The 14,239-nt window shown below is 47.3% G+C and overlaps 1 protein-coding gene across 3 annotated transcripts in view; it reads left to right on the forward strand.

Annotated features, from left to right (window-relative positions):
• tnrc18 (trinucleotide repeat containing 18) overlaps positions 1 to 12,013 on the forward strand; it is a 39,354-nt gene extending 27,341 nt beyond the window's left edge. For all 3 annotated transcript variants that reach the window (XM_062566181.1, XM_037477165.2, XM_062566182.1), the window contains 12 exons: positions 123 to 586; positions 881 to 1,015; positions 1,503 to 1,644; positions 1,729 to 1,846; positions 2,691 to 2,766; positions 2,922 to 3,030; positions 3,323 to 3,439; positions 4,176 to 4,328; positions 5,229 to 7,000; positions 7,114 to 7,350; positions 8,451 to 8,525; positions 8,670 to 12,013. In XM_062566181.1, coding sequence (XP_062422165.1) covers positions 123 to 586; positions 881 to 1,015; positions 1,503 to 1,644; positions 1,729 to 1,846; positions 2,691 to 2,766; positions 2,922 to 3,030; positions 3,323 to 3,439; positions 4,176 to 4,328; positions 5,229 to 7,000; positions 7,114 to 7,350; positions 8,451 to 8,525; positions 8,670 to 8,876 — 3,605 coding nt within the window. In that variant the 3' untranslated portion in view covers positions 8,877 to 12,013. The remainder of the gene's footprint in view (positions 1 to 122; positions 587 to 880; positions 1,016 to 1,502; positions 1,645 to 1,728; positions 1,847 to 2,690; positions 2,767 to 2,921; positions 3,031 to 3,322; positions 3,440 to 4,175; positions 4,329 to 5,228; positions 7,001 to 7,113; positions 7,351 to 8,450; positions 8,526 to 8,669) is intronic.
• The last annotated feature ends 2,226 nt before the right edge of the window (positions 12,014 to 14,239 follow it).

Below are 14,239 nucleotides of genomic sequence, written 5' to 3' on the forward strand. Positions count from 1 at the left end.
TTGCAGAGTTATTGATTTCAGATAACACCTGAGCTTATTACTTATTTTCTGTGTGTTTGCGTGTGAGCAAGTAAGTGACAAAGCGTTTCCACACCATGTAACCCGGTCCTCTCTTCTGTCAGGGTCATCAGAGTGTGAGTGGTCGGACTCTGGATCGGACTTGCGACTGAGGAAGTTCCCCTCTCTGCTGCACGGCAAACGCTCCGCCCCGGAGCTGCCCCTGTTGCCCCCGGCAACCCGCCGCATCGACCAGACCAGCCCCTTCAAGCGAGATGACGGGCTGCTGGCCAAGCGCAAGCCTCTGCCCAAACCGCGGCCGACGCCGCGTTCCCCTCGGCCATGTAGCTTCGACCTCGCCTGCGGGTTCGCCGGCTTCAGCGAGGACGAGGGCTGGACCCGGCGACGCAGCGAGAGGATTTTCCTCCACGATGCCGCCGCCACCACCTCGGCCAATCAGTTGCCTGTGTCGACATCCGCTTCCACCGGCCATAGCTCCTCCTCCGGCTCAGCCCCACCTCTCCCCCCGAAGCCGGCCTCCAGACCCAAACCCTCGCCGCCCAGCAGAGATGGGAAAGATGTGGTGAAAGTATGTCAATAATTCATCGACTTGTTTGTCACCAACTCAGAAAAAACAAAAATACTCTCCTTTTTTCCCTTTCTCTCCTTCCTCCTCTTCCTCTTCTTCTCAGTTACTGTTTCACTGCTCTCCTCCTCCCTCAAACTCTGGTTCTCTCCCTTTTGTGTCCCTTGACACCTGTGTGTGTGTGTGTGTCACACTGCCAGCAGGGCTTCTTAGTACTTCAGTCACAGCAGCACTCCCGTGCTGTCTACATCCTCACTGTCGTGTTTAACTCTCCGTGTTGTGACTTTTGAAAACCAGAAAAAGAAGCCGAAGGACTCTCCTCTGCCTGTGAACTCGTCCACGCTGTGCAGTCCAATCACAGACCTCCCTGCGCCTCTGAGCCTCAGCCCGGTACGCAAGAGCCCACCGAAAGCAAAGACAAAGGCCAGAGAGGTCAGTAGGATGATGGATCAGCTGTCAATGTAGGTCTCAACGTAATGATGTTGGCAAGGATGAAACCATAACGTTTAAGTTGTCAGACCTCAATGTGGCCACTTTACTTCCCGCACACACAGTGATGTCAACGTGATGTGATCGCTTGTGTTGTTGTTATTCTCACGGTTTTGTTCAGTTGGTGAGAAAAAAAACGTTAAACCCTTTGTAACGTGTTATTTCAACCAAAGGGCTGTTTTACTCTCCATCTGCCACCAGCCACAACTAGAGCTTGTTTTGGAAACACTAAAGGCCGCCAAAGTGTGTGCATAGCTCTTTGTGGTGGTGGAACAGCAAGTGAAAAGTGTGTATCAAACAGCATAAGTGTTTTAACATGTTGCTGTTTCACTTTGAAAAGTTCACTCATGGTGCATCCGCCTGCTCGTTCAGTGGGCCGCCACAGACGGACCTGCAGAATTATACGATAATTGGTGGTTTGTTTTGTCAGCCTTCCAGAGGAGCGGTTAGCCGGCTGATGGAGAGCATGGCGGCAGACGAAGACTTTGAGCCCAACCAGGACAGCAGCTTCAGCGAGGACGAACTGGTCCCACCACGCAGCAACAGCGTGTCGGAGAGCTCCTCCACGCTGGGTCAGTACACACACACACACGTGTGTCCACTACTGCTTGCAGACGTAGCCTCCAACAAAAAGATGCTGTGTTTGCTGTGTTCAGCTCCAGTGCAGTGTGTGTTGGATAACGATTCCCTGGTGGACGGACTCAGGGTTTTGATCCCGATGGACGACCAACTACTGTACGCTGGACATGTGAACACTGTGCACTCCCCTGACATGTGAGTACGCCTTTAAAAACAACAACTGGCGCCTGTAATAGTGGAAACGCATCTGTGAGCGCTGTTGCTATCAATCAGTGTGCTGCAATTTGTGTCCCTGCTGAAGTTTGGTGTCCTTGATTTGAGAAGTAATTGAGTTGTTGATGGAAGATATGTGGAGAACCCCCCAGACATTTAAACTAATGGAGTCAATATTGTTAGGGAGCGTCTGCAGGTGCAAACCACGATGACCTCTTACTAAGCTTATGTAAAAGCTGTTTGCTTCGAAAGCTTAAAGCCTACTGCCAGTTAGCTCGGCTTAGCATAACAACTGGAAGTATGGGAAAAGCAGCAGCCCAACTCAAAGGCTGTTTTCCCATTTAGGTTTTGTACTAAGTAAAGAACTGGCATACTATAAAAGCCAATATGACGTCTTCTAGAATAGCCAACTATGCCTCTAAACATTTAAAAACTTGATTTCACACAAACATAAAACCATTTCTTATTTTGGTAATTTAGCTGACGCTCAAATCCAGAGTGGCTTAATTAAAAAAAAAAAAACGGACTAAAGCCCTGTTCAGACGGGATTAATATTCCAGGGGAGTGCGGGTATTAGTCACGCTCGGCTCTGAGCAAAGTACCATTGTGGCAGTTGGTAAGAGACGACATTCCCCGGGCCGCTGCTGCAAATCAGAGCGGTCAGAATCAGGTCAAAGGTCGAGTCCCGTCTCTGGCAAAGAGACTGTTCACGCTGCAGAGACAGCTGATCTTGCTCCTGAGACTGTCGGACAGCGTCCTTAAAAGCTCTGGCTCGATCTTGCTGACCACTAACTTTTGACCCGATTCCCACACTTCCTCCCTGCAGTTACAGTGTGGTGGTGGAGGGGGAGAGAGGCAACCGACCACATATCTACTGCCTGGAACAACTGCTGCAGGAGGCTGTGAGTGAACTCGCACATATCGGTCCTCTGCATCCGTGGTCCACCTTCCTATTTCGGGGGCCACACGAGATTTTAGACAATTTGAGGAGTCTGGAAAGTGAACCTGTGATGTGTACGGTCCATTGAACTGATGTGAATGGATTCTATGTGTGCAGATCATCAACGTGAAGCCCCCGTCGGTGCGCTACCTCCCAGAGGGCACCCGCATCGCAGCTTACTGGAGCCAGCAGTACCGCTGCCTTTATCCCGGCACCGTTGTCAACGGTATTGCACCAGCACCGACACACACCCATCCCTTCCATAATGGGATACGTGATCAACTTACATTGACAGCTTTACTCTAAATAGCGGGATGGTAATGGGAACAGAATTGGTCCGGGTACTTTCTATTGAGTGCGCTTTACTGCAATCAGCTATAAGCAATATGAGTGACTGGGTGTCACCCAGTTATACAATTCAAAACACATGCGATAGAACAGGTTTCCTTTTTCTCTTAAATGGTCAAAATCAAATGGCCCCCACTTGCTTTTAATACTTTTTCCCTTCACGTAAACAGGAAGTTCAGATATTGACGAGAACGATGATCTCATCACGGTGGAGTTTGACGATGGAGACACAGGCCGCATCCCCCTTTCCCACATTAGACTGCTGCCGCCAGACTACAAGATCCACTGTAAGAGCACACACACACACACACACACGCACGATGATGAACACAGCTTCAAATTGCATCTTATTGTCACTGCTTGGTTAACAAATAATATATTTGTGTGTGACTGTGTTTGAGGAGACCTAGGGTCAGGCCATTCTATGCATAAATACTGTGTGTGTGTGTGTGTGTGTGTGTGTGTGTGTGTGTGTGTGTGTGTGTGTGTGTGTGTGTGTGTGTGTGTGTGTGTGTGTGTGTGTACGCCCGTTAATTGGTTTAAAGTGTTTTACCGGTAGAGGGCTGTTAACGTACAGCTATTCCGGTAAATCTGTTCTCTTTGAACTGCTATACATGGATTTATATATATATATATTATAGTAACCCCCCCTAAATTAATGTTGCACGCTGTATCGATACCCATATGTTAAAAACCAACATCAACGCTACGATGGCCTTATATATATTAGTTCTTCCTAAGTGGGTGCATTGTCCAAGACTGAAACACAGTTTAGCCTTCCTGGTCGTCCACATCAAAAAAACGGAGGAAAACAGTGCTATCTGAAGGAGAGAAACAACAAGTAGCATAAAAAAACAATTCAATCAGAGGTTTGCAGGTGACCGACAACAGCGTGCCTCCATTAGGAGGTTTTTCTTTTTGTCTCCTTTTTAAGCCCTCTGTCATGAGGAAATCGTGAAGAGCATAGAGTTTAAATGCTTCAGGTAAGGCCCTAAAGCCTGATGGCTCTCTGCTTCTGTCCAGGCGCTGAGCCGTCCCCGGCGCTGCTCGTGGCCAGCTGTTCCAGGAGGAAAGTCCGCAAATGCAGCAAAGAGGGCAAAGAAGCAGGAGCAAAGCCAGAGGAGAGCACCCCTAAGATCAAAGGAAAACCTGGTCGCAAACCCAAACCCAAACCAGGTGAGCTCACAGAAATAACATCTGTAAATCAATAAAATGTTTCCTATGAGAGTTAAAAACAATGTAGGTGGTGCATTAGATGAAACTAGTGAACTTTAAGTACTGCCATACCTTTGAGTAATTCCATGGGACCAGAAAAAGACATCTCACACTCTGGAGCAAAACGTGTCGTAATAAAACGTAATAAAATAAGAGATGACTTTCACACTATTTGACTGCTTATCGTGGAAGAGCGGAGCTCCTCTCTTGGGAGCTCTTCAGACAGATACTTAACATTCGTACATGGGATGGATAATTTGTCAAAAGTTCCTCTGCCTCCTCCAATTGCTCCTTATGTCTGAGGAGTCAACTGCTGCTTGTGAACTCTTCAAATACAAATCAATATTATGTTATTATTGTTGTCATTATGTTTATTTCTCACCTCAAATGTACACTTATTTACGTTGATTACTAGAAATATTATTAAATATATTAAAAATATTAAAAGATTAAAAATGAAGAAAAAAAACTAAAACGCTTTGATTCTCTTAGTATTTTTGATTAGAATCTTTTTAAAACGATTGGACCAAACAAAGCTCGTGCCTCAGAGGCATCTTTCATCAAACTTCTCCTATTTGACCACGGCTGTCAGCTCTGATATCGCTTTAATGAATTTGCTCTTGCTGTAATAAATGGCATGTTGCATCTTGGATTTGCTGACGCTGGCTTTCTTTCTGCTAGGTAAGCAGTTCTCAAGTGCAATGCTTTTAATTCAGAACATTTTGCTCGTTTCTCATCTGATCTCAGCATGCGAGGCTACGGAACCACAAGTGATAAAGTCGCACATTGAATATGTCAGCATAACCATGTAAAGGCATTTGCCTTAGTTCTTAAACCTTTTTGCGGTCTTCCCCTTTTCAGAGACCTTTTTGAACCCAGAAGGCCGTGAGAAAGCAGATCCTCCATCTTCCTCCGTCCAGGCCACAGAGAGACTCCTGGCTCCATCCAAGCCCCCCCAGGACAGGACCTCCGCCGTCCAGAAGGCTGCCTCGGAGAAGCCCCGACCGGCCTCCCGGCCATCAGTGGGAGCCCAGGAGAAACCGAGCCGCAAAAGCTCCATCACGTCTCCCCCTAGTAACCCCACCCTTCCCAACCCGGTGGCCAGGAAGGCTGGCTCAGCCCAGCCTTCTGCTCCTAAACCGGCCCGCGCCCTCCCCCCCTCCCTCTACCCTTCCACCTATGGAAAAGTCCTGACCGTGGATCTGTATAGCGAGCCCAACCTCAACTCCTACAACAGCCAGCGCAGAGAGAGAGAGAGTGGCACCACCCTCAGTCCCACCACCAACCGGCCCGTGTCCAGACCCGCTATGGCACCGTCATCCACTGCGACCAAGCCGAGCGCTTTGTCCGCAGCCAGAACCCCCTCTGCCTCGCCCAAAACCAAATCGTCCTCCTCGGACCATCACAGCGGCTCCAGACCCAGCCACGGCTCCGCACTCATTCCCAGTCCCATCTCCAGGCAGTCAGCAGGCAAACCGGGCTCTTCCCTGACTCCCAGACCTCCGTCTTCATCATCGTCATCCGCTGCAAGGCCCAAACTGAAGATGCCGTCCGACCAGCTGTCCTCCAGACCCGGCTCCGTCTCCAGGCCCAAACCCAACCCGGGGCCAAGTGACGCGGGCACGAGACGCAAGCCCCCGTCTGCAGAGCCCCTCGTGAAGCTCGACCACGAAGGTGTCACCTCGCCGAAGACCAAGAAGACAAAGGCTCTGATGCTGCTAGAGGGTCGAGGCGTCAGAGGAGACCACACCCACATCGCCACAGGCACAGCCAATCAGGAGCGGCTAAAGGCTCGACCAAAGGCCCCGGAGAGGGAGCCTGGCCCGAAAGAGAAGGAGAAAGCCCCGGTGCTGACCAAGGAGAAGGCAGAGAGTCGTGGGAGTGCCGGCCAGGGACAGAAGATGGACTCAAGAGAGGACAAAGGTAAAAAAGAGGAGAGGAAGCAGGTGGAGAAAAGAGAAGAGAGAAAGGTTAAAGAATTATCTCCGAGCAGCAGCAGCAGCTCGGAGTCAGAGGAAGAAGGGGGGAAAGGCAAGTTAAAGAAAAAGAAGAAATGCACCTTGAGTTGCTCGTCGTCCTCTTCGTCCTGCTCCGGTTCCTCCTCCTCTTCTTCATCATCGTCCTCTTCTACGTCCTCTTCTTCCACGGACGACTCTTCCTGCAGCTCAGATGAAGAGAGGACCCTTACGCCTCCACCAGGCCCCGCCCCCACGCCTCCAGGACAGGACAAACCGAAAGAAGAGGCAAATGAAGATGACGAGGAGGAAGAGGAGGAGGAGGAGGGCGAAGAGCTGAAGGATGAAGTGGAGGTAAGAGTGGAGGAAGAAGAGTTGTCTCTGCCTTCACTCTCACGATCTCCCTCGCCTTCAACCTCTCCAACTCCTTCTACGCCCACCAAACCTGCTAAACCGGCGACAGGGAAGGGCTCGGGGCAGAGGGGGCGTCCTCCCAAACCGAGGCCCAGCGGCGGAGACGGGAAGGTGGGGAGACCAAAGCGGAGGGAGGGCGTCCACCTCCCCACAACCAAGGAGCTGGCTAAACGGCAGAGGCTTCCCAGTGTGGAGAATAGGCCCAAAATCTCTGCTTTCCTTCCAGCCAGACAGCTGTGGAAGTGGTTTGGAAAACCCACTCAGGTGAGAAGAAACTTCTCTTGTACACAAAAGAAAAAGAAGAGAAACCCCACTGTATTCTTCCAAATATACTTTTTTCACTCTGTGACTAATCCGTCCTCTTCTGACCTCCCCAGAGACGCGGTATGAAGGGCAAGGCCAAGAAGCTCTTCTATAAGGCCATCGTGCGCGGGCGGGAGATGATCCGCATCGGGGACTGCGCCGTGTTCCTGTCCGCCGGGCGGCCCAACCTGCCCTTCATCGGCCGCATCCAGAGCATGTGGGAGTCCTGGGGCAGCAACATGGTGGTGAGGGTCAACTGGTTCTATCACCCAGAGGAAACGAACCCCGGCAAGAAACTCACCGACAAGAAGGTATGAGCCCGGGGGGCTGTGTGCACAACCATAACGAGCAATGAGCATCTGTGGAATCAATTGGAAGCCAACTTTAATCAGTAGCGTTTATTTCTCCTGCCTCTTTTTCTTTCCACCATTTTCACTTGTGCCAAATAAAATTAACTCTCCTTTCACCTTTTGGTCTCTTCGGGCTAAGCTGCTTGGTGAATAAGTCTTGTCTCTGCCAGAGATTTGTGACTTGGACTTCCAACAATAGAGAGAGTCTTTGCACTCACAAGCTTTCTGAACCAGGAAACCAGGTCTAAAAAACACTGACCGGTTAAATCAGATCTCCCCCTATAACATCTTTGTTATTGTTAAAAAACAAAACTCGATCAAATACTCTTTGAGAATTATAATTTGTCCAAAATAAATGTACAACACTTAATGGTCAGAGTGTCATGAAGTCATTAGAATTATTCAGTTCAATCTCATAACTAATAAAACCTCCCTCCTCCATTTGTCTCTTATTTCTTCTTTGCAATGTGTTGTGGCTATACTGGATCCAAACGGACCAACTCGTTTAAAAGCCGCAGTGGGCTAAGGCGGGGGAGATGAACTTGTTTACGCGCACCAATAAATCCTCTGTCCACACACTTGTTCCCGTTCTCTCCGTTTATTTCTCTCCATAGCTTTCCACGACTCCAATAGTCCTTCTGATTGCAAGGTAAAGCAACACGTTAGATAACCGATTTTATACGGAGTCCATGTGGTGTGCGAATCGCGAAGTGCGGTACACAAAGATTCGCCTTCCCCCGTCCTCACCCCACGCCAAACTGAACCCGCACGGGTGTCAGGTAGGGTTTAATTAGGCATCCCATTGCGCACCACACACGCCCACCGCTACACCCATGTCCCATGACAACCGATAAACAAAACATAAATCGAAACAAACCAACACCCACAAAGTGTAACATTTATAAGAAACAATAAATATAAAGAAAACATTTATGGCACCTACAGAATGTATTATGCTACAATATCATTTAAAAACAATTATGATCTTCCCTCATACCTGTTGAGTAAAAGGAACGCGGGTCAGACTGAAGCTTCTTGCTCAAACTTTCCGTCCTCTGCAGAACTGGGATCAGATGTGTGGTCAATCTCTGCCTACCGCTCTGCACTCGTCCATCCAGAGGAAAGACTTCATGGAGGTGAGAGAGAACAAGGCGTTTTCTGCTAGCTGGTCACACGGCCTCTGTTTTGTTTGATTCTAGTCTGCTACTGTGGGTCAAGTAAAAATAAAAAAGGAAAAACGTGGCACTTTAATTCTTTTGTTTCTGTGCACTGGGTGGCAGCGCGCCCTCTACCAGTCGTCTCACAGCGACGAGAATGACGTGCAGACGGTCAGCCACAAGTGCCTGGTGGTGAGCGTGGAGGAGTACGAGCAGATGACCCACACGCGGCGCTACGCCGACAGCGAGGACCTTTACTACCTGGCCGGCACCTACGAACCCACCACCGGCATGATCTTCAACACCGACGGGGTCCCGGTTATCTGCTGAGCGGACTCCCTGCCGGCCGACGAAAACCAAATCAGAGCCCTCCAGCTTCGGACCTGACGAGGGGTTGAGCTGAGAGCCCGGGTTCGTGATGGACCATTTAAAATACTCCGTGACCCACTTCAGACAGGCTAGCGACAGTATTACAGGGGCGGAATCTCCTGAAACCTTTGCACACTTGGACTCCGTCGACACCGTTTTGCTTGTCGTGTTGTCGGGAAAACCCGAGAGGGCAAACAAGCGCTTCGGTGCCCTTTTACATGTAAATATACTCTGCGTAAACACAGTCACACACGTACACGGACACGTGTAAATACTCACCTCAGTGTAACACACACACGGTTATATAGAGGAAAAGAACATGAGTGTTTTCATTTAATTGATGTATGTCAGAGTACTGTTTCCTAAAGAGCTAAACAGTGGAGGAGCTTTAATGAACTGTGAAGGGTGGTGAGGAGACAAGCCTGTGACCCCCCCCCCCCCCCCCCCCCCAGGGCCACCTCCTTGGACAGACACAGGCGCCAGTGATGTGACGTTGTGATTAGGATGTTGCCGTGGTGATGTTACAGTCATACAAATGTATCTACCGAACAGCAGGAGCAACAGACAGAGAGAGAGAGAGAGAGAGACACACACAGAGAGAGACGAGGTTCGAGACCCAACAGAAAGCACTTAACACTTAGCGTCTACCCTCGTTTAACCGAACGCCTGCTCTTCCCCTCGACAATCCTCCATCGGGCAGGCGAGCCGTCCGTGTACTACTAAGACTTCTGCCTCCCTCAGAGACTCAGGCTCAAAGAGAGAGGGGAAAGGAATCTTCTGCTATTAAAAGCAATTCCCATTTTCATCTTTAGTGTCTGTGCTTCAAGGTAAAATCCACCCTGAGAACATTTAAACACTACAAAGCCAGCTGCTGTTGATGCGTCATGTATTTGGCCCATGTTTGCTCCGAGGCTGGACAAGATCAGCAGGGGAGAAAGATCCAAGAGGAGCTAGAAGGGGCGAAGAAAAGTAAACTTTAACACTCGATCACAGAGCGACTCAGAAGGCACTGAACAAGCCGACGTATTGACACTGTAGGAGTCCCACAGGGTGGATTTGTCCTTTTTTAATTTTTTAATTTGAGGTGTTTTCGTGGTTGTAAACAGTGCATTCAGTCCAAGATGCATCAAGGTCACTGCTGTTTTCCAGCATGAAGCTGCCAGCGCTGATTACATCACCCGCATAATTCAATTTGAGCAGTTATCTGCACAGTCTGGCTTCATTCATTTCTTTTGACTGCAGTGTTTTCAACCTCCAAATGTCCTCCGGCTTTATTTTTCTTTTGCTTCTGCTGTTTCATGGACATCAATCTTACTGTTTACCCGTTTGATCGCACCTCTACCCGCACAAAGCAATCATCTTTGACATGAGTGCACTTTGAATGAGCTCCGCTGCAGAGGAGACTTTGACTGGGAGTCCTCCCCCCCCAACTTCCACGTGCCTAGTTTAACCGTATTTTAGGGGGAAGACTTGAATGTTGTGCTCAGGGTTGTGAGCTTTTGGGCGGCCTTCCTCTCCCAGGCCTTATGATGATTCGCCAAAACGTTGCTTATGTCCCGCCCCCTACTGCTCCCAATCAAATCAAATTGGTGTTTCCCCCAGAATTATCTGTTCTGTGCGATATACAATTGAAATTTTAACCGACTTTGTTACACTATTGTGTATGGAGTTGATATCAGATTTATGCGCAGTATATAGAATGCCGTATATATTTATATACATATAGTATATCTGTGGTCATGTTGATTCTCTTGTGTTTTTTTACCACGTTGCCCTCTCTCAGCTTTGCTGCAGAGATTGAAGATTGTCTTGTTGATATTCAATAGGTTTAATATTTTCTACTTTGTTATCGGTTACATCATATATTTTCTTGGAGATGTTAATGTTGTTCGTGTCACGTACTTTCGCTCAATGACAAAAGAAGTCTGCCAGTAATAGTAGAACTTTAGTACAGGAGAAGCAACAAGTGTTTGATAAATGTGCTGCTAGTATTGAAAGTGGTGTAACAAGGTACGGAGTGACTATAAGTTCTGTTTTCTGAAATGACCCCATTGATTGATACCAGAATATCTAATCTGCTTAAGCCCCACCTGCTCATCAAGCCTGCTGCTGTTATGCCCGCACCCTTCAGGCCGACTCGCTGCAGACAAAAAGGTTTGAGTGATCCCATCTATGGGAGCGTGATGCAGTTTGCACCGGTTTGCAGAGTTGCAAAAGTTCTCATGCCGAGCCCGTTATGAATGTTTGTTTACCCCTGGAGCTGCTAAAGCACCTTTTCTCTGAGTGAGTGAGACTTCTACCCTCTGGTATTTGCGCACACCTGTAACCCTTTTAGGTGTGTGTGTGTTATTGCCTTCCGATCTCTTTTTGCCCCGTATCTCCATCTAAAGCCCAACCGTATGCCTTCAGACAGGGTACACACACACACACACACACACACACACTGACTGTTTTGCCTTCATTTTTATTTGGGGTCATAAGTTTAACAGCCTGAGTTTGCATATGTTCTTTTTCCTCACTCTCTGTTTTGCTTTGGCTTCTCTTTGAAATGTTTGTTTTTGCTGTGATTTTTTTGGCATGTTTCCTTCATTTGTTTTCCCCTTGCTTTCCTTCTCTGAACAATTGTCCAAGTCAGTGCCTGTTCAGTTGTAGTGCTGACAGGCCCTGGGAGCCAGCTGCTAGAGAGAAAGAGAGAGAGAGAGAGAGAGAGAGAGAGAGAGAGAGAGAGAGAGGTGGACTGGAGGCTGGTTCTTCGTCTGCTGTTCCTTCAGTATCATTATTGTCCCGTTACAGGAAAAAAAAAAGATTATTTTGAAAAGAAAAAGAAAAATTATCTATGTTTTGTAAATGATCCTTCACAGCCTAGTGGAGAAAAATCTATCAGAATATACTTTGTACACATGTTTAATCTTGTAAAAATGCAAAAAGAACATTTGAGAGATAAATCTGTAACCAGATGTTTTCTGTCACCTTATACCTACTGTGTATGTTTTTTTTTCTTTTTTTACAGACTGCAACCATGTCTATCAGTGTTTCTTTTAAAAATTGTTTCAGTGACTCAATATTTTATAGTTGATCAATAAACAGATGGAACTGTACCTCCGGTGTTTTCTCTGGTGTGACAACAACAACAACTCTTAAGTTTCTTCAGACTCCTCTTTCCTTCCTGATGTTCTTTTTTTAAAATATTTCATCATTCATTTTATTCCTTTGATGGATTATGTTCACTTCACTTGTTTGCCAGACAAGCAGGAACAGCTTTAGTGTTTCATACTACTCTATATCATTAATTATATACAAAAGCTAAAGCCAGCAACTGGTTATCTTAGTATGAAGACTCAACTTCATGAGATTTTGTGACCTTAGAAATGCATTTTTTCAGCTGTTTCCCCATGTTATCAGTTGTTATCCTAAGCTAATTAACTGCTTGCTCCAGCGTCACATACACATAAGACATGAGTTACGCCATCAAACTTTGTATTGAAAGCGTGTGTCAAATAATATTTGGACTATTTGGCTTTATTTCAGACTTTTCTCCTCCTTTCACTGGCACGAGAGGAAACTGCTCCATCGCCTTTACCAACGTTTCTTGTATTCAAAAGTTTTCTCTCTGCTTTTGTCCCTGGGATCAGTTTTCTGTGGACTGGCCCTTTAATCAACAGTGGACTCCACCAGGTCTCCATTTTGGCAGTAATGAAGCTGCTGGTTGTGATAAAATGGAGGAAAGTTCAGCTTCCTTTGCACAGCTGAGCAGACACATTTTCCACCGCTGACCGTTCAAGAGGCTGCCCTCAAAGAGCTGGCAAGGGTGTTTGTGTGTGTGTGTGTGTGGGGGGGGGGGGGGGGGGGGGGTTGCCTGAATGTTTATGTGTCTTTTGAATTCCTGTGTGTCCATGTGTGAACCAATCTTTGCTGACATGAACTGAGCGTGTTCCTGTTTCACGGTGAGAGCAGCAGTCAAGAGACTCAGTCACTTCCCTCAAAGGACAAACATCAGCATAACATCAGGTCCTGCTGGGAGCTTCCTCTGAGACACACACACACACACACAGGTACAGAACACTAGAACAGAAATGTATTCAAACATCCTCGCATGCACTGCCAAACACACACACACACACACACAGCAGCGCCCACACACTCTCGTGGGTGTGTCAGTTTGCTGTGTTCTGGTTGGCCGACATCACCCGAATAAAGGGTTTCTATTGGCTCAGGTTTCACTGCAGCTTAAACACAGAGCTGATGTGCTTGTGTGTGTGTGTGTGTGTGTATTCTTGCGCGTGTGTATATGAGAGTTTGAACTCATTAATGTTAAATCCCGCCATCAGATCTTTTCCTGCCGTGTGTGTGTGTGTGTGTGTGTGTGTGTGTGTGTGTGTGTGTGTGTGTGCACGCGGGTCGTTCCTTCAGACCGGTTTCCCAGGAGACAGGTATCTAAGTGAGGGGGCGTTCAAACGCACAAACCGTTGGAAAGGAGCTGTTGTTCAGGCAGGACTTTGCTCTCACACTTGAACACACTGATTTTACTTGAAAAAGAGGAAACCAAGAGTTTCTGTATTTGTTTCCTTGTTTCTCCATCTGTCTTTCATCCGTCACGCTCAGATTACTGCTCTGTTTTCCCCTTGTGGTGTATTGTCTCTCTAGAAAAATATATATTCGATTTCAAACCGCGTTTGTTTTGTTTGGAAGATAACCTTTATAAATGAACGCCTGTCACGTTTGAAGCATAAGAAGTAAAGAAAACTACTAAGACACAAAAAAGGATTACAATTTACAACTGTGATACAATTTACAAACGTGTGGACGTTACAGTATGTCAAGAACACAGGTTTCTAACGCTGTGTTAGGCATCTGAGAAAAATAAAGATAGATGTTAGATGTGTAAGATGAGGGTCATACTGCACTTCTTTTCTTTGTGGTTGCCAGTCTGAAGCCTTTTTTCTATATCAGTTCTTGGGGACTTTCCTGTGGCCCACAGGTCTATCCAGAGTCTGACCCTAAGTTGGGAACCACTGAAATGGGACATTTTCCCATATCATATCATCCATTACCTGCTAGCACATATCGAATTTGAATGTAAAATGACAGCGAGGCCTCACAAACATTAGTTCAGAGTGCTGCCCCACATGAAAGAATGTGTTTGTGAGTGATGTACTGCATATCAATTAGATGAATCTATTATTCATGCTGACAACCTAATGAATGAAACATCACAGTCTTTGTATTTCAGGCATGTTTACTTCTCCCTCTTACACACACACACACACACACACACACACACACAGGCTCAGCTGCTGCTGTTGGTGTGTAGACAGCAGCGATAA

The sequence above is a fragment of the Pungitius pungitius genome, chromosome 12 (genome assembly GCF_949316345.1).
Source record: "Pungitius pungitius chromosome 12, fPunPun2.1, whole genome shotgun sequence".
NCBI classification, from domain to species: domain Eukaryota; kingdom Metazoa; phylum Chordata; class Actinopteri; order Perciformes; family Gasterosteidae; genus Pungitius; species Pungitius pungitius.